The sequence below is a fragment of the Pseudophryne corroboree genome, chromosome 11 (genome assembly GCF_028390025.1).
Source record: "Pseudophryne corroboree isolate aPseCor3 chromosome 11, aPseCor3.hap2, whole genome shotgun sequence".
In the NCBI taxonomy this organism is placed as follows: domain Eukaryota; kingdom Metazoa; phylum Chordata; class Amphibia; order Anura; family Myobatrachidae; genus Pseudophryne; species Pseudophryne corroboree.
In genome coordinates, this window is record NC_086454.1 from 342,393,740 (window position 1) to 342,421,565 (window position 27,826).

General features: G+C 48.7%; 1 protein-coding gene across 2 annotated transcripts in view; it reads right to left on the reverse strand.

Annotated features, from left to right (window-relative positions):
- Positions 1-27,826, reverse strand: part of LOC134969752 (putative inactive carboxylesterase 4) — a 127,913-nt gene that overhangs the window by 56,436 nt on the left and 43,651 nt on the right. The window contains exons 5-7 of one of the 2 annotated variants that reach the window (XM_063945910.1): positions 12,814-12,905; positions 12,585-12,705; positions 12,388-12,475 (exon numbers count right to left, since the gene is read on the reverse strand). In XM_063945910.1, coding sequence (XP_063801980.1) covers positions 12,677-12,705; positions 12,814-12,905 — 121 coding nt within the window. In that variant the 3' untranslated portion in view covers positions 12,388-12,475; positions 12,585-12,676. Of the gene's footprint in view, positions 1-12,361; positions 12,476-12,584; positions 12,706-12,751; positions 12,906-27,826 lie in introns of those variants that run through there. The other variant, XM_063945909.1, reaches the window with a different exon arrangement.

Here is a 27,826-nt window from a genome sequence, read left to right on the forward strand (position 1 = left end):
AGTCCTGTACAGTATATGCCTAAATCCTGTACAGTATGCATCATAGTCCTGTGCAGTATACACCATAGTCCTGTGCAGCATACACCATAGTCCTGTACAGCATACACCATAGTCCTGTACAGTATACCCCATAGTCCTGTACAGTATACCCCATAGTCCTGTACAGTATACACCATAGTCCTGTACAGTATACACCATAGTCCTGTACAGTATACACCATAGTCCTGTACAGTGTACACCATAGTCCTGTACAGTATATGCCATAGTCCTGTACAGTATACACCATAGTCCTGTACAGTGTACATCATAGTCCTGTACAGTATACACCATAGTCCTGTGCAGCATACACCATAGTCCTGTGCAGCATACACCATAGTCCTGTACAGCATACACCGTAGTCCTGTACAGTATATGCCGTAGTCCTGTACAGTGTGCATCATAGTCCTGTGCAGTATACACCATAGTCCTGTACAGCATACACCATAGTCCTGTACAGCATACATCATAGTCCTGTACAGTATATGCCATAGTCCTGTACAGTATGCATCATAGTCCTGTGCAGTATACACCATAGTCCTGTACAGCATACACCATAGTCCTGTACAGCATACACCATAGTCCTGTACAGTATACACCATAGTCCTGTACAGTATACACCATAGTCCTGTACAGTATACACCATAGTCCTGTACAGTATACATCATAGTCCTGCACAGTATATGCCATAGTCCTGTACAGTATACACCATAGTCCTATACAGTATACACCATAGTCCTGTACAGTATACAAGATAGTCCTGTACAGTATACTCCATAGTCCTGTACAGTATACACCATAGTCCTGTACAGTATACATCATAGTCCTGTACAGTATATGCCATAGTCCTGTACAGTATACACCATAGTCCTGTGCAGTATACACCATAGTCCTGTACAGTATACGCCGTAGTCCTGTACAGTATACATCGTAGTCCTGTACAGTATACATCATAGTCCTGTGCAGTATAAGGTAACATTATATATAATGTATCATTCAAGTGCACAGTCTGGGACCCGATCCCTAGAGGAGGTGGTGGGCCCCCGGGGCAGTGGGGACCACCGGTAGTTTCATATATACCCCTGGGGACCAGTCCGACCCTGCATGACACCCTAGAAAGATTATCAGAATCTCTTTCACGGCACATCTGGGCCAAAAATTTCTTACTGGGAATTTTTTTTGTAAAAACACTTCCGTTTGGCCACACGTTGTATGATTAGCCACCACCAGCACTGGTTTTGCCTATTACATTGACCATACATAATTTGAATTAATCCTAGACCACCAACCCAAGGCACCCCTGCAGGTGTACTAGGGCACCCCAGGGTACCACGACACCCCGTTTGGGAACCACTGATATAACACATGTATTGGATACTTATGTTTCACTTTCACTATTGGCTAAATATATTTGTAATTGCGACAAGTCTCTCACTTCACTGTTACTCCAAGTGGATTCCGCGCTCACTCCTGAGTAATGTGTGTCAGAGATTGGGTCACATGGTATATACACTACCGTTCAAAAGTTTGGGGTCACCCAGACAAATTCGTGTTTTCCATGGAAACTCACTTTTATTTATCAAATGAGTTGCAAAATGAACAAAACATTTAGTCAAGACATTGCCAAGGTTAGAAATATTTATTTTTATTTGAAATAATAATTTTGGCCTTCAAACTTTCTTTTGCCAAAGAATGCTCCCTTTGCCGCAATTACAGCATTGCAGACCTTTGGCATTCTAGCTGTTAATTTGTTGAGGTAATCTGAAGAAATTTCACCCCACGCTTCCTGAAGCTCCTCTCACAAGTTGGATTGGCTTGATGGGCACTTCTTGTGTACCATACAGTCAAGCTGCTCCCACAACAGCTCAATGGGGTTGAGATCTGGTGACTGTGCTGGCCACTCCATTACGGACAGAATACCAGCTGCCGGCTTCTTCCCTAAATAGGTCTTGCATAATTTGGAGGTCATTGTCCTGTTGTAGGAGGAAATTGGCTCCAATCAAGCGCTGTCCACAGGGTATGGCATGGCGTTTCAAAATGGAGTGATAGCCTTCCTTATTCAAAATCCCTTTTACCTTGTACAAATCTCCCACTTTACCAGCACCAAAGCAGCCCCAGACCATGACATTACCTCCCCCATGCTTGACAGATGGCGTCAGTCACTCTTCCAGCATCTTTTCACTTGTTCTGCGTCTCACAAATGTTCTTCTGTGTGATCCAAACACCTCAAACTTCGATTCGTCTGTCCATAACACTTTTTTCCAATCTTTCTCTGTCCAATGTCTGTGTTCTTTTGCCCACACTGTATTAATCTTTTCCTTTTATTGGCCAGTCTCAGATATGGCTTTTTCTTTGCCACTCTGCCTAAAAGGCCAGCATCCCGCCTCTTCACGGTAGATGTGGACACTGGCATTTTGCGGGTACCATTTAATCAAGCTGCCAGTTGAGGACCCGTGAGGCGTCTATTTCTCAAACTGGAGACTCTAATGTACTTGTCTTCTTGCTCAGTTGTGCACCGGGGCCTCCTACTTCTCTTTCTACTCTGGTTATAGCTTGTTCTCTGAAGGGAGTAGTACACACCGTTGTAGGAAATGTTCAGTTTCTTGGCAATTTCTCGCATGGAATAGCCATCGTTTCTAAGAACAAGAATAGACTGTCGAGTTTCACATGAAAGTTCACTTTTTCTGGCCATTTTGAGCGTATAATCGAACCCACAAATGTGATGCTCCAGATACTCAACTAGCTCAAAGGAAGGCCAGTCTTATAGCTTCTCTAACGAGCAAACCCGTTTTCAGCTGTGTTAACATAATTGCACAAGGGTTTTCTAATCACCCATTAGTCTTGTACTGCGATTAGCAAACACAATGTACTATTAGAACACTGGAGTGATGGTGGCTGGAAATGGGCCTCCATACACCTTCGTAGATATTGTATTAAAATTAAAAACCAGACGTTTGCAGCTAGTATAGTTATTTACCACATTAACAATGTATAGAGTGCATTTCTGATTCATTTAATGTTACCTTCATTGGAAAAAAAAACTGTGCTTTTCTTAAAAAAAATGAAATTTCTAAGTGACCCCAAGCTTTTAAATAGCAGCGTAAACAAGACAGAAAATCCACCACAAGATTCCACACAAGACCATCTAACAGTTCACCTCAAAGGACCTCAGTGTTACTTTGCATAACTAAACCCTGTCTATGTGCCAGGCTCAGCTGCCAGCGGGCTCGTAATCACCCATCTACTTATTATCTGCCCATCTCCACAGCACAGGGTAGGGATGTCAGGGTCAGGCTGCTGTCACACTGATACAGGAAGCCACAGACTGAGAGTTATATAGTGGAAAGATCAGGGTCCCCAGCAGCACAGAGTAGTGATGTCACACTGATACAGAAGCCACAGACAGAGTTATATAGTGGTAGGAGCAGGGTCCCCAGCAGTACAGAGTAGGGATGTCAGGCTGCTGTCACACTGATACAGGAAGCCACAGGCTGAGAGTTATATAGTGGTAGGAGCAGGGTCCACAGCAGCACAGAGTAGAGATGTCAGGCTGCTGTCACACTGATACAGGAAGCCACAGGCTGAGAGTTATATAGTGGTAGGAGCAGGGTCCCCAGCAGCACAGAGTAGGGATGTCAGGCTGCTGTCACACTGATACAGGAAGCCACAGGCTGAGAGTTATATAGTGGTAGGAGCAGGGACCCCAGCAGCACAGAGTAGGGATGTCAGGCTGCTGTCACACTGATACAGGAAGCCACAGGCTGAGAGTTATATAGTGGTAGGAGCAGGGTCCCCAGCAGCACAGAGTAGGGATGTCAGGCTGCTGTTACACTGATACAGGAAGCCACAGACTGAGAGTTATATAGTGGTAGGAGCAGGGTCCCCAGCAGCACAGAGTAGGGATGTCAGGCTGCTGTCACACTGATACAGGAAGCCACAGACTGAGAGTTATATAGTGGTAGGAGCAGGGTCCCCAGCAGCACAGAGTAGGGATGTCAGGCTCCTGTCACACTGATACAGGAAGCCACAGACTGAGAGTTATATAGTGGTAGGAGCAGGGTCCCCAGCAGCACAGAGTAGTGATGTCAGGCTGCTGTCACACTGATACAGGAAGCCACAGGCTGAGAGTTATATAGTGGTAGGAGCAGGGTCCCCAGCAGCACAGAGTAGTGATGTCAGGCTGCTGTCACACTGATACAGGAAGCCACAGGCTGAGAGTTATATAGTGGTAGGAGCAGGGTCCCCAGCAGCACAGAGTAGTGATGTCAGGCTGCTGTCACACTGATACAGGAAGCCACAGACAGAGTTATATAGTGGTAGGAGCAGGGTCCTCAGCAGCACAGAGTAGTGATGTCAGGCTGCTGTCACACTGATACAGGAAGCCACAGACAGAGTTATATAGTGGTAGGAGCAGGGTCCCCAGCAGCACAGAGTAGTGATGTCAGGCTGCTGTCACACTGATACAGGAAGCCACAGGCTGAGAGTTATATAGTGGTAGGAGCAGGATCCCCAGCAGCACAGAGTAGGGATGTCAGGCTGCTGTCACACTGATACAGGAAGCCACAGACTGAGAGTTATATAGTGGCAGGAGCAGGGTCCCCAGCAGCACAGAGTAGTGATGTCAGGCTGCTGTCACACTGATACAGGAAGCCACAGACTGAGAGTTATATAGTGGTAGGAGCAGGGTCCCCAGCAGCACAGAGTAGGGATGTCAGGCTGCTGTCACACTGATACAGGAAGCCACAGACAGAGTTATATAGTGGTAGGAGCAGGGTCCCCAGCAGCACTGAGTAGTGATGTCAGGCTGCTGTCACACTGATACAGGAAGCCACAGACTGAGAGTTATATAGTGGAAGGAGCAGGGTCCCCAGCAGCACAGAGTAGTGATGTCAGGCTGCTGTCACACTGATACAGGAAGCCACAGGCTGAGAGTTATATAGTGGTAGGAGCAGGGTCCCCAGCAGCACAGAGTAGGGATGTCAGGCTCCTGTCACACTGATACAGGAAGCCACAGGCTGAGAGTTATATAATGGAAGGAGCAGGGTCCCCAGCAGCACAGAGTAGGGATGTCAGGCTGCGGTCACACTGATACAGGAAGCCACAGGCTGAGAGTTATATAGTGGTAGGAGCAGGGTCTCCAGCAGCACAGAGTAGGGATGTCAGGCTGCTGTCACACTGATACAGGAAGCCACAGACTGAGAGTTATAATAAGAATTTACTTACCGATAATTCTATTTCTCATAGTCCGTAGTGGATGCTGGGAACTCCGTAAGGACCATGGGGAATAGCGGCTCCGCAGGAGACTGGGCACAAAAGTAAAAGCTTTATGACTAGCTGGTGTGCACTGGCTCCTCCCCCTATGACCCTCCTCCAAGCCTCAGTTAGGATACTGTGCCCGGATGAGCGTACATAATAAGGAAGGATCTTGAATTCCGGGTAAGACTCATACCAGCCACACCAATCACACCGTATAACTTGTGATCTGAACCCAGTTAACAGTATGATAAACGTAGGAGCCTCTGAAAAGATGGCTCACAACAATAAACAACCCGATTTTTGTAACAATAACTATGTACAAGTATTGCAGACAATCCGCACTTGGGATGGGCGCCCAGCATCCACTACGGACTATGAGAAATAGAATTATCGGTAAGTAAATTCTTATTTTCTCTGACGTCCTAGTGGATGCTGGGAACTCCGTAAGGACCATGGGGATTATACCAAAGCTCCCAAACGGGTGGGAGAGTGCGGATGACTCTGCAGCACCGAATGAGAGAACTCAAGGTCCTCCTCAGCCAGGGTATCGAATTTGTAAAATTTAGCAAACGTGTTTGCCCCTGACCAAGTAGCTGCTCGGCAAAGTTGTAAAGCCGAGACCCCTCGGGCAGCCGCCCAAGATGAGCCCACCTTCCTTGTGGAATGGGCTTTTACAGATTTTGGCTGTGGCAGGCCTGCCACAGAATGTGCAAGCTGAATTGTACTACAAATCCAACGAGCAATCGTCTGCTTAGAAGCAGGAGCACCCAGCTTGTTGGGTGCATACAGGATAAACAGCGAGTCAGATTTTCTGACTCCAGCCGTCCTGGAAACATATATTTTCAGGGCCCTGACTACGTCCAGCAACTTGGAGTCCTCCAAGTCCCTAGTAGCCGCAGGCACCACAATAGGCTGGTTCATGTGAAACGCTGAAACCACCTTAGGGAGAAATTGAGGGCGAGTCCTCAGTTCTGCCCTGTCTGAATGAAAAATTAGGTAAGGGCTTTTATATGATAAAGCCGCCAATTCTGAGACACGCCTGGCTGAAGCCAGGGCTAACAGCATGACCACTTTCCATGTGAGATATTTTAATTCCACAGTGGTGAGTGGTTCAAACCAATGTGACTTTAGGAGACTCAACACTACATTGAGATCCCAAGGTGCCACTGGAGGCACAAAAGGAGGCTGTATATGCAGTACCCCTTTGACAAACGTCTGAACTTCAGGCACTGAAGCCAGTTCTTTTTGGAAGAATATTGACAGGGCCGAAATTTGAACCTTAATGGACCCTAATTTTAGGCCCATAGATAGTCCAGTTTGCAGGAAATGCAGGAAACGACCCAGTTGAAATTCCTCTGTAGGGGCCTTCTTGGCCTCACACCACGCAACATATTTTCGCCAAATGCGGTGATAATGTTTCGCGGTTACATCCTTCCTGGCCTTGATCAGGGTAGGGATGACTTCATCTGGAATGCCTTTTTCCTTCAGGATCCGGCGTTCAACCTCCATGCCGTCAAACGCAGCCGCGGTAAGTCTTGGAACAGACAAGGTCCCTGCTGGATCAGGTCCTTTCTTAGAGGTAGAGGCCACGGGTCCTCCGTGAGCATCTCTTGAAGTTCCGGGTACCAAGTCCTCCTTGGCCAATCCGGAGCCACGAGTATAGTTCTTACTCCTCTCCTTCTTATGATTCTCAATACTTTGGGTATGAGAGGCAGAGGAGGGAACACATACACTGACTGGTACACCCACGGTGTTACCAGAGCGTCCACCGCTATCGCCTGAGGGTCCCTTGACCTGGCGCAATATCTGTCTAGTTTCTTGTTGAGACGAGACGCCATCATGTCCACCTTTGGTTTTTCCCAACGGTTTACAATCACGTGGAAGACTTCTGGGTGAAGTCCCCACTCCCCCGGGTGGAGGTCGTGTCTGCTGAGGAAGTCTGCTTCCCAGTTGTCCACTCCCGGAATGAACACCGCTGACAGTGCTGTCACATAATTTTCCGCCCAGCGAAGAATTCTTGCAGCTTCTGCCATTGCCCTCCTGCTTCTTGTGCCGCCCTGTCTGTTTACGTGGGCGACTGCCGTGATGTTGTCCGATTGGATCAATACCGACTGACCCTGAAGCAGAGGCCTTGCTTGACTTAGGGCATTGTAAATTGCCCTTAGTTCCAGGATATTTATGTGAAGAGACGTTTCCATGCTTGACCACAAGCCCTGGAAATTTCTTCCCTGTGTGACTGCTCCCCAGCCTCTCAGGCTGGCATCCGTGGTCACCAGAATCCAGTCCTGAATGCCGAATCTGCGGCCCTCTAGAAGATGAGCACTCTGCAACCACCACAGGAGAGACACCCTTGTCCTTGGAGATAGGGTTATCTGCTGATGCATCTATAGATGCGATCCGGACCATTTGTCCAGCAGATCCCACTGAAAAGTTCTTGCATGGAATCTTCCGAATGTAATCGCTTCGTAAGAAGCCACCATCTTTCCCAGGACCCTTGTGCATTGATGCACTGACACTTGTCCTGGCTTCAGGAGGTTCCTGACTAGCTCGGATAACTCCCTGGCCTTCTCCTCCGGGAGAAACACCTTTTTCTGGACTGTGTCCAGAATCATCCCTAGGAACAGTAGACGTGTTGTTGGAATCAGCTGCGATTTTGGAATATTTAGAATCCACCCGTGCTGACGTAGCACTACCTGAGATAGTGCTACTCCGACCTCTAACTGTACCCTGGACCTTGCCCTTATCAGGAGATCGTCCAAGTAAGGGATAATTAAGACGCCTTTTCTTCGAAGAAGAATCATCATTTCGGCCATTACCTTGGTAAAGACCCGTGGTGCCGTGGACAATCCAAACGGCAGCGTCTGAAACTGATAATGACAGTTTTGTACCACAAACCTGAGGTACCCTTGGTGAGAAGGGTAGATTGGGACATGGAGATAAGCATCTTTGATGTCCAGAGACACCATATAGTCCCCTTCTTCCAGGTTCGCTATCACTGCTCTGAGTGACTCCATCTTGAATTTGAACCTTTTTATGTAAGTGTTCAATGATTTCAGATTTAAAATCGGTCTCACCTAGCCTTCTGGCTTCGGTACCACAAACAGCGTGGAGTAATACCCCTTTCCCTGTTGTAGGAGGGGTACCTTGATTATCACCTGCTGGGAATACAGCTTGTGAATAGCTTCCAATACTGCCTCCCTGTCGGAGGGAGACGTTGGTAGAGCAGACTTCAGGAACCGGCGAGGGGGAGACGTCTCGAATTCCAATTTGTACCCCTGTGATACTACCTGCAGGATCCAGGGGTCCACTTGCGAGTGAGCCCACTGCGCGTTGACATTTTTGAGACAGGCCCCCACCGTGCCTGAGTCCGCTTGTAAAGCCCCAGCGTCATGCTGAAGACTTGGCAGAAGCGGGGGAGGGCTTCTGATCCTGGGAAGAGGCTGCCTGCTGCAGTCTTTTTCCCCTTCCTCTGCCCCGGGGCAGAAAGGAGTGACCTTTTGCCCGCTTGCCCTTATGGGGACGAAAGGACTGAGTTTGAAAAGACGGTGTCTTTTTCTGCTGAGAGGTGACCTGGGGTAAAAAGGTGGATTTCCCAGCCGTCGCCGTGGCCACCAGGTCCGATAGACCGACCCCAAATAACTCCTCCCCTTTATACGGCAAAACTTCCATATGCCGTTTGGAATCCCCATCACCTGACCACTGTCGTGTCCATAAACTTCTTCTGGAAGAAATGGACAGCGCACTTACTCTTGATGCCAGGGTGCAAATATCCCTCTGTGCATCTCGCATATATAGAAATGCATCCTTTAAATGCTCTATAGTCAATAATATACTGTCCCTATCCAGGGTATCAATATTTTCAGTCAGGGAATCCGACCAAGCCACCCCAGCGCTGCACATCCAGGCTGAGGCGATTGCTGGTCGTAGTATAACACCAGTATGTGTGTATATACCCTTTAGGATATTTTCCAGCTTTCTATCAGCTGGTTCCTTGAGGGCGGCCGTATCAGGAGACGGCAACGCCACTTGTTTTGATAAGCGTGTGAGCGCCTTATCTACCCTAGGGGGTGTTTCCCAACGCGCCCTAACCTCTGGCGGGAAAGGGTATAATGCCAATAATTTATTAGAAATCAGCAGTTTTTTATCGGGGGAAACCCACGCTTTGTCACACACCTCATTTAATTCATCTGATTCAGGAAAAACTATGGGTAGTTTTTTCACACCCCACATAATACCCCTTTTTGTGGTACTTGTAGTATCAGAAATGTTCAAAGCCTCCTTCATTGCCGTGATCATGTAACGTGTGGCCCTACTGGACATTACGTTTGTCTCGTCACCGTCGACGCTGGAGTCAGTATCCGTGTCTGGGTCTGTGTTGACCATCTGAGGTAACGGGCGCTTTAGAGCCCCTGACGGTGTTTGAGACGCCTGGACAGGCACTAACTGATTTGCCGGCTGTCTCATGTCGTCAACAGTTTTTTGCAAAGTGCTGACACTGTCTCGTAATTCCTTCCATACGACCATCCAGTCAGGTGTCGACTCCCTAGGGGGTGACATCACTATTACAGGCAATTGCTCCGCCTCCACATCATTTTCCTCCTCATACATGTCGACACAATCGTACCGACACACAGCACACACACAGGGAATGCTCTGATAGAGGACAGGACCCCACGAGCCCTTTGGGGAGACAGAGGGAGAGTTTGCCAGCACACACCAGAGCGCTATATATATATACAGGGATAACCTTATATAAGTGTTTCTCCCTTCTCTATAGCTGCTGTATTTGTATTAACTGCCAATTAGTGCCCCCCCTCTCTTGTTTTACCCTGATTCTGTAGCAGGACTGCAGGGGAGAGTCAGGGAGCCGTCCTTCCAGCGGAGCTGTGAGGGAAAATGGCGCTTGTGTGCTGAGGAGATAGGCTCCGCCCCCTTTTCGGCAGCCTTTTCTCCCGCTTTTTTTAGGAAAACTGGCAGGGGTTAAATGCATCCATATAGCCCAGGAGCTATATGTGATGCATTTCTTTAGCCATATAAGTTTTAAAACGTGTTTTATTGCGTCTCAGGGCGCTCCCCCCCAGCGCCCTGCACCCTCAGTGACCGGAGTGTGAAGTGTGCTGAGAGCAATGGCGCACAGCTGCAGTGCTGTGCGCTACCTTATTGAAGACAGGAACGTCTTCTGCCGCCGATTTTTCCGGACCTCTTCGCTCTTCTGGCTCTGTAAGGGGGCCGGCGGCGCGGCTCCGGGACCCATCCAAGCTGAGCCTGTGATCGTCCCTCTGGAGCTAATGTCCAGTAGCCAAGAAGCCCAATCCACTCTGCATGCAGGTGAGTTCGCTTCTTCTCCCCTTAGTCCCACGATGCAGTGAGCCTGTTGCCAGCAGGTCTCACTGAAAATAAAAAACCTATTTAAACTTTTACTCTAAGCAGCTCAGGAGAGCTACCTAGCATGCACCCTTCTCGGCCGGGCACAAAAATCTAACTGAGGCTTGGAGGAGGGTCATAGGGGGAGGAGCCAGTGCACACCAGCTAGTCATAAAGCTTTTACTTTTGTGCCCAGTCTCCTGCGGAGCCGCTATTCCCCATGGTCCTTACGGAGTTCCCAGCATCCACTAGGACGTCAGAGAAATAGTGGTAGGAGCAGGGTCCCCAGCAGCACAGAGTAGTGATGTCAGGCTGCTGTCACACTGATACAGGAAGCCACAGGCTGAGAGTTATATAGTGGTAGGAGCAGGGTCCCCAGCAGCACAGAGTAGTGATGTCAGGCTGCTGTCACACTGATACAGGAAGCCACAGGCTGAGAGTTATATAGTGGTAGGAGCAGGGTCCCCAGCAGCACAGAGTAGGGATGTCAGGCTGCTGTCACACTGATACAGGAAGCCACAGGCTGAGAGTTATATAGTGGTAGGAGCAGGGTCCCCAGCAGCACAGAGTAGTGATGTCAGGCTGCTGTCACACTGATACAGGAAGCCACAGGCTGAGAGCTATATAGTGGTAGGAGCAGGGTCCCCAGCAGCACAGAGTAGTGATATCAGGCTCCTGTCACACTGATACAGGAAGCCACAGACTGAGAGTTATATAGTGGTAGGAGCAGGGTCCCCAGCAGCACAGAGTAGGGATGTCAGGCTGCTGTCACACTGATACAGGAAGCCACAGGCTGAGAGTTATATAGTGGTAGGAGCAGGGTCCCCAGCAGCACAGAGTAGTGATGTCAGGCTGCTGTCACACTGATACAGGAAGCCACAGACTGAGAGTTATATAGTGGTAGGAGCAGGGTCCCCAGCAGCACAGAGTAGTGATGTCAGGCTGCTGTCACACTGATACAGGAAGCCACAGGCGGAGAGTTATATAGTGGTAGGAGCAGGGTCCCCAGCAGCACAGAGTAGGGATGTCAGGCTGCTGTCACACTGATACAGGAAGCCACAGGCTGAGAGTTATATAGTGGTAGGAGCAGGGTCCCCAGCAGCACAGAGTAGGGATGTCAGACTGCTGTCACACTGATACAGGAAGCCACAGGCTGAGAGTTATATAGTGGTAGGAGCAGGGTCCTCAGCAGCACAGAGTAGTGATGTCAGGCTGCTGTCACACTGATACAGGAAGCCACAGGCTGAGAGTTATATAGTGGCAGGAGCAGGATCCCCAGCAGCACAGAGTAGGGATGTCAGGCTGCTGTCACACTGATACAGGAAGCCACAGGCTGAGAGTTATATAGTGGTAGGAGCAGGATCCCCAGCAGCACAGAGTAGTGATGTCAGGCTGCTGTCACACTGATACAGGAAGCCACAGGCTGAGAGTTATATAGTGGTAGGAGCAGGGTCCCCAGCAGCACAGAGTAGTGATGTCAGGCTGCTGTCACACTGATACAGGAAGCCACAGGCTGAGAGTTATATAGTGGTAGGAGCAGGGTCCCCAGCAGCACAGAGTAGTGATCTCAGGTTTTTGCGATCTTGTTGCTAGTAGACAAACACATATTTATGTATATGGTGCAGGACCAGGTCTGTGCTGGTGTAAGATTGCAGTTATTTACATGATAACCACAGAACAGCTATTTCCATTATTAGAAACTTACATTTCTGAAAAAAATAACTTCCTCTACTGAGTTGGCAATCAATCTTGGAACGTTGGCTACTCCGCTCTCTGCAATGGCTCTGTGGAATAAGCCTTTGGCTAAGGGAGATACCACCTAGACATGGAAAACACACAACATGTGAGAATTTTAAATAACAGTAATTCTTTTCAGAATCAAGAAGGAAATATTGAATATTCTTAGCGCTGTACACTGATCACATTACCTGGGTGAGGTCTTAGCATGGAGAGATCATCCCATATCACACATCAGTGATATATACAGTTATGTGCAGTCTTAGAGGCATTTCTTATAGCATTAAATTTCAACCTGCCATCTTGTGTGGGCTAAATAGAGAGAATACAATATAAATATGATACTAATACATCATACCAGTGCAGAGACACTCATTCCTCCAGCAGACACCCCAAATATCGTGACAGAGTTGGGGTCACCTCCAAAATCTGCGATGTTCCCCTGAACCCACCGGAGGGCCTCCACCTGATCCAAGAATCCGTAGTTTCCCGGTAACTGCTCATCGCCAGAACTAGGACAGAGAAACACCGTCCGTTACATCACCTCTTACCAATATACAGAGCTGATTATCTATTAGAGCAGGAGATCTCAACTCCAACCACCCAGCATCCACAGTAGGTCATGTTTTCAGGATTTCTGAATGTGGAAGTAGGTGGGATAATTACTGACCCACATATATTATTTCACCTGTGCAGGTTTAAAGACATCCAGAAAACATGACCTGTTGGGGGTACTTGTGTTGAGAACTATTGTTATTAGAAAATAGCCTCAAACCTCTTCTTTTTAAAACCTGTAGCAACATTTACAAATTCATGTCCAGTTATTTACCCTTTATTATTATAATGCTGCATGCAAACATGAAGTATTAACCAAAAGTCACCCTTGTTAGTACTTCTAAACATTTCTCTAGTCTGGGTATTCACGGCTAAGGATGAAGAATCACTTCTCCCTACTCACCCTCTGTGACCTCTCTGCAACTTTCAGCTTTGTCAACACCCTCCCCTCCCTTGGCATTCAGGACACTGCTCTCTCCTGGTTCCTCTCCTGACAATACGTAGGGTCCTCCAGTGCCAGCCACAGCCTCTCCTCCCTTGGCATTCATGGCACGGCTTCATCTTGGTTCCTCTCCTGACTCTACATAGGGTCCTCCAGCACCGGCCACACCCTTCCCTCCCTTGGCATTCATGGCACTGCACTCTCCTGACTCTATATAGGGTCCTCCAGTGCTGGTTACGGCCTCCCCTCCTTTGGCATTCATGGCAATGCTCTCTCCTGGTTCCTCGCCTGACTCTACATAGGGTCCTCCGGTGCTGGTTACAGCTTCCCCTCCCTTAGCATTCAGGGCATTGCTCTCTCCTGGTTCCTCTCCTGACTCTACATAGGTTCTTCTAGTGCCAGCCACAGACTACCCTCCCTTGGCATTCATGGCACTGTCCTTTTCTAGTTCCTCTCCTGACTCTACACAATTTACTCCAGAGTCAGCCACAGCCTCCCCTCCCTTGGCATTCATAGTACTGCTCTATCCTGGTTCCTCTCCTGACATTATATAGGTTCCTCAAGTTCCGGTCACAGCCTCCCCTCCTTTGGCATTCAGGACACTGCTCTCTCCTGGTTCCTCTCCAGACACTACATAGGGTACTCCAGTGCCTACCACATTCTCCCCTCCCTTGGCATTCAGGACACTGCTCTCTCCTGGTTCCTCTCCAGACACTACATAGGGTCCTCCAGTGCCTATCACACCCTCCCCTCCTTTGGCATTCAGGGCACTGCTCTTTCCTGGTTCCTCTCCTGACTCTACATAGGTTCCTCCAGTGCCAGACACAGCCTCTCCTCCCTTGGCATTCATGGCACTGCTCTATCCTGGTTCCTCTCCAGACACTAAATAGGTTCCTCCAGCGCAGGCCACAGCTTCCCCTCCCTTGGCATTCATGGCACTGCAGTCTCCTTGTTCCTCCAGTGCCAGACTCCCCTTGGCTTCCTGTATCTGTTGGGATCCCCCAAGGCTTCTGCTTTCCTCTAGTCTGTGGACTTCTGCCACTAGATTGTAGGCTCTCAGGAGCAAGGCTCTCTGCCTCACGTCTACACCTCATCTGCATACAATGCGCAGTTGCTATTTTTTTTAATCTGCAGAATTTGATGGCACTGTACAAAAAATATACATTATGGTAAGAACTTACTGTTGATAACGGTATTTCTCCTATGTCCACAGGTTTCCTCAGGATAACAATGGGACATGATGGAGCGACAGCGGATTGGCACCAAATGATCACAAGCTTTCAGTCCTCTCAGGATGCAATGGGCCAGTCCATATATCCACTGGCTCAGGCAAATCAGTTAGATTCCAAAGCATTTAGGCAGGAGCATTATGTAGAACCCTATTCAGGTCAGAAAAACACACATGCACACCCCTCAAATCAGGTGCGTCAGGGTGGGATCCCTGGGGAAACCTGTGGACATAGGAGAAATACCGTTATCAACGGTAAGTTCTTACCATAACGTATATTTCTCTGGCAGGGTCCACAGGTTATCCACAGGATAACAATGGGATTTCCAAAAGCAATTTTTAGTGGTGGGGACGCTCCTGATTAGACAGGAGAACCTTACGCCCGAATTCAGCGTCATGAGAGGCAATAGTATCCAAGCCATAAATGTCTAATGAATGTGTTAATGGAAGATCATGTGGCTGCCTTACATATCTGTTCTGCTGAAGCACCATGTTGTGCTCCCCATGAAGGACCTACCTTACGTGTAGAGCAGAGGTTCCCAAACTGTGTGCCGTGGCTCCCTGGGGTGCCTCGGGACACTTGCAGGGGTGCCCTGGGTTGGTGATCCAGGACCAATTCAAATTATTCATGGTCAATATAATAGGCAAAACCAGTGCTGGTGGCTGCCAGTCATAAAATATGTGGTCAAACAGAAGCAAATCTTGTCCCTCATCACACACCTGACCCTAAGGATGACATATAAACGCGATCTACTTAATGTAATATTTTTTTCTTAATTTCTCTATAAGACATTTTTGGCCTAGGGGTGCCATGAAAAATCTGATATTCTAGGGCGCCGTGATTCAAAAAGTTTGGAAACCACTGGTGTAGAGTGAGCAGAGACATTAGCCGGAACAGGGAGATCAGCTTGAGAATAAGCTTCTGAAATCGTCATTCGAAGCCATCTTGCTGTCACACGCCAGGGGCAGCGGCCGCCGCGCTTACCCCTGCGTGTCTGCTGGTCCTCCTGGCAGTCCCTGCCTCCGGTGGTCGCCTGGTCCCGGTGTCTGGCTGGCTCTGCACCCGGCGGTTCCCCGGAGTATGGGCGCCGCCATTACACCCAGCGTTCACGTGGGTGTAGTGGGCGGGTGACGTCACCGGCTCCCCTCCGCCAATCAGAGGAAGGCGGGGAACACAAAAGTGGACGCCGGACAGAGCCCGGTGCCTGAGTATCGTCTCTTCTTAGAAGTGAACTCCAGTGCTCCTGTTGCAGTGTGTCTCTCTGCTGTTTGGAATCCTGTGCTCCCAGCATTCATTGTGCCTTTCTGCTGTACAGTCTCCTGTACTTCCAGCATTCAGCGTACCTTCCTGCTGTACAGTCTCCAGTGTTCCCAGCATCCAGTGTATCTCTCTGCATACAGACTCCAGTGCTCCCAGCGTTCAGCGTGCTTTAGCATCGCTCACAAGCCTCTCCCCACTCATTGTGCTTCAGCATCGCTCACAAGTCCTTTGTCACTCAGTGCTCTTCAGCATCGCTCACAAGTCCATTGTCACTCAGTGCTCTTCAGCATCGCTCACAAGTCCTTTGTCACTCAGTGCTCTTCAGCATCGCTCACAAGTCCTTTGTCACTCAGTGCTCTTCAGCATTGCTCACAAGTCCTTGTCTTACAGTGTTCTTCAGCATCGCTCTCAAGTTCTTGTCACTCTGTGAATCTCCAGCATCAATCACAAACTTTGGTTGCTGCTTAGTTCTGCATAAGGAAGACCCATCGCTCACAAGCCACTCACCACTCAGTGTGCTTCAGCATCGCTCACAAGCCTCTCACCACTCAGTGTGCTTCAGCATCGCTCACAAGTCCTTTGTCACTCAGTGCTCCTCAGCATCGCTCACAAGTCCTTTGTCACTCAGTGCTCTTCAGCATCGCTCACAAGTCCATTGTCACTCAGTGCTCTTCAGCATCGCTCACAAGTCCTTTGTCACTCAGTGCTCTTCAGCATCGCTCACAAGTCCTTTGTCACTCAGTGCTCTTCAGCATCGCTCACAAGTCCTTGTCTTACAGTGTTCTTCAGCATCGCTCTCAAGTTCTTGTCACTCTGTGAATCTCCAGCATCAATCACGAACTTTGGTTGCTGCTTAGTTCTGCATGAGGAAGACCTATATCCGGCCATCTCTATTCTGGCCCAACTGTGGTTCCTCTTCCCGATCACCGGAAGAACCCCCGAGTTCTCAACACTCTCAACCCAGGTCAGTGACAGTATACTCAGGCCTAATGGACCCGGGGGATCGGAACACAGAGTCAAGCGCCATCCAAAATGTGGCTTCCCGAGTTCAGAGTCAGGAGGCGGCACAGGGCCAGGTGATGCAGTATCTCCAGGAATTGTCTGGCCGTCTGGATCAAATTCAAGCATCTCTGGCTTCAGTAGTTCCGGCTCCTGCTCCGGTATCCGCTCCAGTAGCCGTTTCCCCTAATGTCCAACCCTCGGCTGGAATCGGGTCACGCCTTCAACTCCCTACTCCCTCTCGCTATAATGGGAATCCAAAGAATTGCCGCAAATTTCTAAATCAGTGCGAGGTGCACTTTGAACTTCTCTCACACAATTTCCCCACGGATTGGTCCAAAGTGGCATACATTATTTCCTTGCTTGAAGGTTCAGCGTTGGATTGGGTGTCTCCATTATGGGAACGATCTGACCCATTGGTTTCCAATTACACCAATTTCATCGCGTCCTTCCGAAGAATTTTCGATGAGCCCGGCAGGGTGACCGCCGCTTCTTCAGACTTGCTCCGTGTCCGTCAAGGCACCCATCCCGTGGGACAGTACGTTGTTCATTTCCAGACCATTGCCTCAGAACTACGCTGGAATAATTACGCCCTCAGGGCCGCCTTCTGGAACGGGCTCTCTGACAGTCTGAAGGATGAGCTGGTCACTAGGGATCTGCCGGATCCACTAGAAGAGTTGATCTCACTTTGCGTCAAGGTGGACCTTCGCATGCAGGAGCGTGGTGGCGAACGTAGTCGGTCGGATCGGTCCAGGTTTCAGCTCCCTCCTCCTAAGCAAGTGGCTGTACCGAGTCCGGACGAACCTATGCAAATTAACCGATCCCGACTGTCTCCGGAGGAACGACAGCGCCGTCGAGAGGGTAAACTCTGCCTCTGTTGTGGAGCCGCGGATCACTTAATCAAGTTCTGTAAATCCCGTCCGGGAAACGGGCAGGCCTAGCTTGTTCCGGAGGAGTCAAGTTGGGGGTCACGTCCAAATCTTCTCCGACTGTGGATTGTCTACTCTCCGTGTCTCTGTTTTCCGAGTCAGTTGCCAAACCTTTTAATGCCCTACTGGACTCTGGGGCTGCAGGGAATTTTGTTTCTCTTTCTTGTGTTCAGAGGCTGGGTTTAAAGCTGCAGCCTATCAAACGACCTATTACGTTGACTGCTATCAACGGTACCAAAATAACCAATGGTCTTATCACAAGTCGCACAAAGCCAACCAAGCTACAGGTCGGAGCTCTACATCAAGAAGATTTGGAGTTTCTAGTGATTCCGGAGATGCCTCACGATCTTGTTCTCGGGTTGCTTTGGCTCAATACTCATAACTCTCACGTCGACTGGAAGTAGTCACAAATATTGTCCTGGAGTTCGTTTTGGCCTTCTAGTTGCCTCAAACCCGTTTACCCGCTCCGTGCATCTTCCAGGTCGGATGAAGAGCTCATTCCGGAGACCTATCGGGAGTTCACAGATGTGTTCTCTGAGCAGGCGGCTGATCAGTTGCCACCCCATAGACCCTGGAACTGTCCCAATGAGCTTATCCCAGGGAAGATGCCACCCCGGGGTCGCACGTATCCCTTGTCATTACCTGAGACCCAAGCTATGTCGGAATATTTTAAATCTAATCTTCTTAAAGGGTTCATCCGCCCCTCTACCTCCCCGGCTGGAGCAGGTTTCTTTTTCGTGAAGAAGGACAGGGGGTTAAGACCATGTATCGATTATCATGGCTTAAACGATATCACCATTAAGAATAAATACCCCTTGCCGCTAATCACAGAGCTATTTGATAGGGTTCGTGGAGCCCACGTTTTTACGAAGCTCGACTTGAGAGGAGCCTATAATCTAATACGCATCCGACAGGGGGACAAATGGAAGACTGCCTTCAATACCAGGGACGGGCATTACGAATATCTGGTAATGCCGTTCGGCCTCAGCAATGCTCCAGCCATTTCCAGGGATTCGTAAACGAAATCTTCCGAGATATGTTATACCAAAGCATAGTGGTGTATTTGGATGACATTCTGATATTTTCCAAGAATCTTGCGGAGCACAGAGTACAGGTCAAAGAGGTACTTCTCAGTCTACGAAGGAATCGTCTCTACGGCAAAATTTCCAAATGTACCTTTGAGGTCCCTTCAATTCCGTTTCTCAGGTACGGAGCTTCACATGGATCCGGAAAAACTCACGGCCATTCAGGATTGGACTCAGCCTCTCTCTCTGAAAGCAGTACAAAGATTCCTGGGCTTTGCGAATTACTACAGGAAATTCATTAAGGGATTCTCCACCATTGTTGCACCCATTACTGCATTGACCAAAAAGGGGTCCGATCCAAGTCTGTGGTCTTCCAAAGCCATAGTAGCGTTTGCCCGGTTGAAATCAGCTTTTATGTCAGCCCCGGTACTCAAACAGCCAAATTTCACAGAACCATTCTTCTTGGAAGTCTATGCCTCCTCAGTCGGCGTCGGAGCCGTTCTTTCACAGTACTCTTCTGATGGGAAGTTGCATCCATGTGGTTTCCATTCTCGTAAGTTCGCCCCTGCTGAACGGAACTACACTATTGGAAATCAGGAACTTTTGGCAATAAAATCCGCCTTGGAAGAATGGAGATATTTATTGGAAGGTGCTAAACATCTAATTACTATTTACACCGATCACAAGAACTTGTTGTACATCAAAACTGCCCAATGCTTGAACCCCCGTCAAGCTAGATGGGTGCTCTTCTTCACTCGGTTCTCGTTTGTAATTAAGTACCGGGCCGGGACTCTCAATGCTAAAGCTGACGCTCTGTCCCGTTCCCTAACGGCCTCAGATGAAGAGAATTCCTTTGAGAAGAGTTTAATTCTCAGTCCAGTTTCCATTTCCACAGCTCCCACTTCTCTAGGTCCTCCTCCTGGGAGAATGTCTGTACCAGTTGAATTTAGACCAAAGATACTGCAGTGGGCCCATATCTCCAAGTTCTCCGGTCACCCAGGAGTCCAAAAAATGTTCGAATTTCTGCGAAGGTCATATTGGTGGAACACCATGAGGAGGGATATACAAGATTATGTTAACTCTTGTCCTCAATGTGCCAAGCACAAAACTCCTCGTCTGCCTCCTGCTGGATTGCTTCGTCCACTGTTCATTCCTAGGAAACCCTGGACCCATATTTCTATGGACTTCATTACCGAGTTACCCCTCTCCAAGGGTTGCAATACCATCTGGGTGATTATTGATCACTTTTCAAAAATGGCACATTTCGTTCCGTTGACAGGTATACCAACGGCTCCCAAATTGGCTCTACTATTTATCCGAGAACACTTTCGCTTGCACGGGTTACCTCAGGAAGTAGTCTCTGATCGAGGGGTACAATTCACTGCAAGGTTTTGGAGGGCTCTCTGCTCGGCCTTACAAATAAAACTCAAGTTCTCGTCTGCTTACCATCCACAAACTAATAAGCAGACCGAACGTGTCAACCAGGATTTAGAGACTTTTCTCCGTGTTTATCTCTCTCCTTCACAGGACGACTGGGTGGAGCTGTTACCCTGGGCCGAGTTTGCCCATAATCATCTGTATCTCTCTTCCACTGGCGAGTCCCCATTCTTCATCAACTATGGATTCCACCCACGAGTTCCGGAGTTACCACTCCTTCCTTCTGAGGATGTTCCTGCTGTGACTTCTACTCTACGGCATTTCAGTCAAGTCTGGAGTAAGGTTCATGCTAATCTCAAGAAAATCTCCGTCCGTTACAAATTCTTTGCGGACAAAAGACGACGGGCAGCTCCTCAATACAAGGTTGGCGACAGGGTGTGGCTCTCCACCCGCAATCTTCGTCTCAAAGTACCCGCTATGAAATTTGCTCCAAGGTTCATCGGTCCTTACCCTGTTTTGCAAGTCCTGAATCCTGTTGTCTGCAAATTGGGTCTGCCCTCTCACTTTCGGGTACCAAATGCTTTCCATGTTTCACTCCTTCGGCCTCTCATTCTAAATCGTTTTCATTCAGAGTCCCCTAGTCCAGTCTCGGTGGAGACCGAGGTTGGAACAGAATTTAAGATTAAAATGATTCTCGACTCTCGTTACTACCACAAGAATCTTCAATATCTGGTAGAGTGGAAAGGTTATGGTCCTGAGGAGAGAAGTTGGGTAAAGGCTTCCGAAGTCACTGCTCCTCGGCTAGTTCGGATTTTCCATTCCAAACACCCAACGAAGGGAAGTGTCCGGGGGCCACTCCTGGAGAAGGGGGTACTGTCACATGCCAGGGGCAGCGGCCGCCGCGCTTACCCCTGCGTGTCCGCTGGTCCTCCTGGCGGTCTCTGCCTCCGGTGGTCGCCGGGTCCCGGAGGTTTCCACCAGAGTATGGGTGCCACCATTACACCCAGCGTTCACGTGGGTGTAGTGGGCGGGTGATGTCACCGGCTCCCCTCCACCAATCAGAGGAAAGCGGGGAATTCTAAAGTGGACACCGGACAGAGCCCGGTGCCTGAGTATCGTCTCTTCTTAGAAGTGAACTCCAGTGCTCCTGTTGCAGTGTGTCTCTCTGCTGTTTGGAATCCTGTGCTCCCAGCATTCAGTGTGCCTTTCTGCTGTACAGTCTCCTGTACTTCCAGCATTCAGCGTACCTTCCTGCTGTACAGTCTCCAGTGTTCCCAGCATCCAGTGTATCTCTCTGCATAAAGACTCCAGTGCTCCCAGCGTTCAGTGTGCTTCAGCATCGCTCACAAGCCTCTCACCACTCAGTGTGCTTCAGCATCGCTCACAAGCCTCTCACCACTCAGTGTGCTTCAGCATCGCTCACAAGTCCTTTGTCACTCAGTGCTCTTCAGCATCACTCACAAGTCCTTTGTCACTCAGTGCTCTTCAGCATCGCTCACAAGTCCTTCGTCACTCAGTGCTCTTCAGCATCGCTCACAAGTCCTTGTCTTACAGTGTTCTTCAGCATCGCTCTTAAGTTCTTGTCACTCTGTGAATCTCCAGCATCAATCACGAACTTTGGTTGCTGCTTAGTTCTGCATGAGGAAGACCTATATCCGGCCATCTCTATTCCGGCCCAACTGTGGTTCCTCTTCCAGATCACCGGAAGAACCCCCGAGTTCTCAACACTCTCAACCCAGGTCAGTGACACTTGCTAGCGTCTGTTTAGTAGCAGGCCATCCCCTCTTGTGAAATCCATAGAGAATGAAGAGAGAATCTGTCTTTCTGATGGCACTGGTATGATCCACATAGATTCTTAATGCCCGGACTACGTCCAGCGACGCTTCTCCCGCAGAAAGTCCCGATACCTGAAAAGCCGGGACTACAATTTCTTCATTAAGGTGGAATTTAGATACCACCTTAGGAAGATAACGAGACCTACAGTAGTTCTGAGAACTGCTTTATCTGGATAAAAAAAATCAGAAAAGGAGATTTACATGACAACGCTCTTAAATATAATACGGAACCAGCCGTGGTGCTAGGGGGCACCAGCCACAATTTTGCCTAGGGCATCACATTGGTTAGGGCCGGCTCTGCAAAAGCCTCTAGAGGTTTCAACAGCCACGCCGTCAAAGACAGTCGATCCAGATGCCTGTGATAACAAGGACCCTGCATCAGTAGATCTGCACGTTGATGGAGCAGAATTGGGGCATCCATCGACATCCTCTGCAGATCTATGTACCAATGCCTTCTGGGTCAAGCCGGAGCTATTAAAATCACGGCACCCTTTGCTTGCTTTATTTTCCTCACCACCCTGGGTAGCAGGATGATCGGAGGAAACAGATACGCCAGATGAAAGTCCCATTTCACCGAAAAAGCATCCACAAAGATCGCTCTGGGATCCTTTGTTCTTGACCCGTATGCGGGTACCTTGTTGTTCAGACGGGACGCCATGACATCTATCTCTGGCAAACCCCACTTGTCTACTAGAGTCTGGAAGACCTCTGGGTTTAGAGCGCCATTCGCTTGCTTGAATGGTGTGTCGACTTAAAGTCCGCTTCCCAGTTTAGGACTCCCGGAGCGAACACTGCGGACAATGCTGGAAGATGAAGTTCTGCCCACCTTAGTATGTGACTTACCTCCTTCATTGCTTTTTGGCTGTGAGTTCCTCCCTGGTGGTTGAGGTACTCTACTGCCGTTGCATTGTCCGAGCAGATCTGGACTGGTTTTCCTTGCAGAGTGTCCTTTGCCTGAATCAGTGCCCTGTATACAGTAGCGGATCTTGCCATGGGCAAGCAGGACTTTTGCCCGGGGCGCCGCCTTCCGGAGGCAAGATCCGCTGCTGCTGTCAGTGCTGTGCCCCCCGCTGCCCGCTGCCGCTGCCCCCCGCCGTGAAGGGAACTAGACGCGTAGCATCTAGTTTCCCCTCGTGTAGAGGACCTTTACTGTGCGGTGCGCAATGACATCATCGCGCACCGCACAGCAAAGGTCCTCTCCACGAAGGGAACAAGACGCGTAGCGTCTAGTTTCCCTTTGTGGAGAGGACCTTTGTTGTGCGGTGCGCGATGACGTCATCGCGCACCGTACATCATTTCAGTCTGTACAGGGGGCGTAAATGACCACGCCCCCTGTATGAAGCCACGCCCCTAATGCCGCTCTGGGCGCCAGAAGCCCTGAAACCGGCACTGCCATCATTTCAGCCACGCCCCTATTGCCCGCCCGGGGCGCTGCAAACCCTGGAGCCGGCCCTGCCTGCATATGGCACGAAGTTCCAACAGGTTTATTGGTAGGCAACTTTCTTCTGTGGTCCACCGTCTCTGGAACCATAATTTTCCGGACACTGCTCCCCAGCCCTGAACACTGGCATCTGTTGTCAGGATCTCCCAATCTGATATCCAAAAGTGTCTCCCCTTGTCTAGAGGGGATGTGTGTAGCCACCAGGCTAATGACCTTTTTACCTTTACTGGAAGTACCATTGTCTATTTCTTTATTGTCTGATGTACTCCATTCCATCTGGCCAGAATCAGACGCTGCAGAGGTCTTGAGTGGAATTGTGCATACTCCACCATGTCGAATGTTGACACCATCAAACCCATCAGCCACATCGCTGGGTGAATTGATATTGTTTGACTGGGTAACAACTCCTGAGTCATTAACTGCACCTTGGATATTTTGTTCCGAGGTAAGAATATTTTCTGCAGACTTGAATCCAATACAGCCCCCAAGGGAATCATCCATTGTGACGGAATCAGAGATGACTTTGCCCAATTTATGAGCCATCCGTGGTTCTGTAGACAAGTTATTGTCTGTTGGAGATGGCTCAAGAGCAGTTCCTAGGATTTTCCCAGGATTAACAGATCGTCGAGGTATGGAAAAATTCTTATCCCCTGCTTGCAGAGATAAGCTGCCATAACCACCATAATCTTGGTAAATACTCTGGGAGCTGTGGCTAACCCAAAGGGTAATGCCTGGAACTGAAAATGTTGCTGGAGGATGGCGAACCTGAGGTAACACTGATGAGACCATGCTATAGGAACATGCAGGTACGCATCCTGTATATCCAGAGATACCATGTAAACCCCTGGTTCCATGGCCAAAACTAAGGTGCGTAACGTCTCCATGTGGAACCGTGGTACCCAAATGTATTTGTTTAACATTTTGAGATTGAGAATGGGCTGGAACGACCCATTTGGCTTCTGAACCAAAAATAGGTTGGAGTAAAAACCCTGTCACCGTTGTGCAGAGGGTACTGGAATAATTACTCCTGACTGAAGCAATTTCTGAACTGCTTCTTGCAGAGCTCTGGCCTATCTCTATTCGAGATGGACTGGTGCAGAAAAATCTTGGAGGAGGCTGCTTCTTGAAAGGGAAAACATAACCCAGAGACACTGATTCTTGCACCCAAACATTTGTTGTTGACTGCTGCCATATATGTGCAAACTGAAGAAGTTGGCCCCCTACCCTGGAGTCTCCCAGGCGGAGGCCCGCACCATCAGGCTGATGGCTTATGTTCTTGTTTGGAAGCTGGCCCTCTGGTGGCTCATTGCTTCTTTGCCTTACCCAATTTATTGTATTGGGGCTGCTTAGATTTGCTTTTTCCTTTTGTTTTTCCTTGCGACCAAAATGGCCGAAAAACAGAACCCCTAGGCCTGGGGTTATAATTGGCAGGAAACCTGACTTTCTTGGATTCTGCTTCTGACTCCAGAATATCTGTCAATTCCTTACCAAACAGAATATTCCCAACAAAAGGCAACGATTCCAGAACCTTCTTCGATTCTGAATCAGCTTTCCATGTACGTGGCCAAATTGCTCTGCGAGCAGCTACTGTTAAGGCTGACGCTTTGGAAGCAATAGTACCCATATCTATTGCCGCTTTCTCTAAGAATACCACAGCCTGCTTCATGTGAGCTATATGGGATTCCTGCTCCCTAGTAGGTGCCGAAAGCCCGTCTTCCAGTACGTCAGCCCATTCAGCTACCGCCTTTGCCTTCCAGGCTGAAGCCATGGCTGGCCTTATGACTGCCCCAACAGAGAAAATAAGGTTTTCAAAAACCCATCCACTCTTCTGTCTGTCACCTCATTTAATGATGTTGACGGTAAAGGCAATATAGATTTTCACTAATCGAATGACATGCGTATCTACCTTAAGAGGCAGTTCTCTTTTTAAACAGTCCCCATTTTTTTGGAATTCTATATTTTTTTATTGGGTGTAGCCCAAGCTTCCTCCATGATTTCAGTCAGCTGATCTTACCCTGGAAGCTCGACCCTAATTATTTTGGGACGTTTAAACACAGGTGCCTTAGTTTTTAACACCGGCTCTACTGAATCCTCTAAGGACAGAATAGCCTTCATTGCTCCAATTAATTCAGCTATATCCTCTGAGCTGATACCCTCTACCTGTTCTTCATATGCTGAAGCAGAGTATATAGAGCTATCATCATCTGATGTATCATCCTGTGTAGCCTGTGAATTTGATGATATATTTACACTTGGTTTATCAGCTTGCTTCCTTGGAGAAGCTGTTGGGGCTATACCATAAGAAAGGAGCTGCATGTATGGGTTAATAGTGTACCCTACTCCTGGTATTGAAGCTGTAGGGATTTCCCATTCAGCTATACTGGACAAGGTCTGTGCAAACATAGCCCAAGGTGGATCTACCTGCCGTTGAACAGGGACCTGCCTTGTAATACATTGAAATGCAAAACAATTTGTACATAACCCATCATGTGCCAGATCCTGAGAGGGTAATCCCACTTTGCAGGACAAACATGTTATGAGTGTTGGTGTTACTGTTAATGTAACCTCGTCACCTTTGCCGCTCTTAGACATGATAAATAATCAGCTTTTCACAGTGTACTACACAAGGGCCCTCATTCCGAGTTATTCGCTCACTAGCTGCTTTTAGCAGCCATGCAAATGCTAAGCCGCCGCCCTCTGGGAGTGTATCTTAGCTTAGCAGAAGTTCGAACGAAAGGATCGCAGAGCTGCTACAAAAAAAGATTGTGCAGTTTCTGAGCAGCTCCAGACCTACTCCTAGCTTGCGATCACTGCAGACTATTTAGTTCCTGTTTTGACGTCATGAACACGCCGTGTTCGGCCAGCCACGCCTGAGTTACCCCAGGCACGCCTGCGTTTGTATCTGACATGCCTTCCTTTTTCCACACACTCCCCGAAAACGGTCAGTTACCTCCCAGAAACACCCAGTTCCTGTCAATCACTCTGCGGCCAGCAGTGCGATTGAAAAGCGTCTCTAGACCTTGTGTGAAACTGCAATGGCTTTCCTGAAAGTTCATAGCGCATGCGTAGTGCGCCCGATATGCATGCGCAGAATTGCCTTTTTTTTTTGCCTGATCGCTGCGAACGAAATCAGCTAGCGATCAACTCGGAATGACCACCAATATGTGACTGTAACCACTTTAAAGTGATATCAATCTGACTCCATCCCATGCACCAGCATTGAAGCTCAGAAGAAACCACTGACAAACATATATAAAGTCAGCAATCACACTAGCAGTCAGTCACATGTTATATATATATATATATATATATATTAGTCATATGAGCATATTATCAACTACAAACACATTTCAAAGTATGTAGGAGTACATATTACTGAATTCTGTTCTATACAGATTTTTAACGTATTCAGACGCATTGCGAAGAAAACCACAGTAATGTACACAGACTCATATGCAATAGGCACTAAACTTAACTATTCATACTGCAAAAAGAAGATAGAAATTTAGTGCTGTATAACCCATACTCAGTAGAGTGGGATACAGGGAGACTCACCCCACTTCCAGGATCGATCAATATGTTAGCGAACGCTGAGTGGATCCAGATGCTACTAGTGTACACTGCCGCTCCGGGAACTTTTAGTGAACACAGACGCACCGATCATACAGACGCCTGTACTGCGACCGGGGCTACTCACGGTAGCGCTTAGTGTACACAGACGCAGCGGCCTGTGCTGCGACCAAGACCCCTCGTGGTAGCGTCTGAGACGGAAGTGAGGCAATCAGTTCATGGCGGTAGACCGACGAAAACTGGACATGAACTGGGGGGAGGGGTGACCAGGAGAGCGTCTGACTCCCCACCGCTGACATCAACCCTAGGGATCGCAGCCTCATGCTAATCCTGGTGCCTTATAATCCCTAAAGCCTAGCGCTGTAGCACCCGTGGTGGCGGCACGTCAGCTACTGTTTGGTAGTCTCCTCTCAATACAGTGCGGCTGTGTCCGTTATTCCGCTTCTAAGTGGAACCGATGCCTTACCTTCTCCCCATGCTCCGGCCACAGCCTGGTCATGTCTGCTGGACCTGCTAGTATATCTGACACAGACGTCCGTTGAGACAGCACTTGTACCGTGGGTAAGCGTTGTTGCGACCCGGCGGAGAGTTGTTGGAGAGACTCTTTCCAATATGCGTGTAAGACGCTGTTAGGAAAGATCACTCAAAACATAATAAGACTATAAAAATAAAATAAGAAAGCTTAGGACTGCCATTCTCTAACTTTTTACAGCAGCCCTGTGACCATGGTCCGGCTCCTGCCGCACCAAACAAAAAAAATGATTTGCCTGA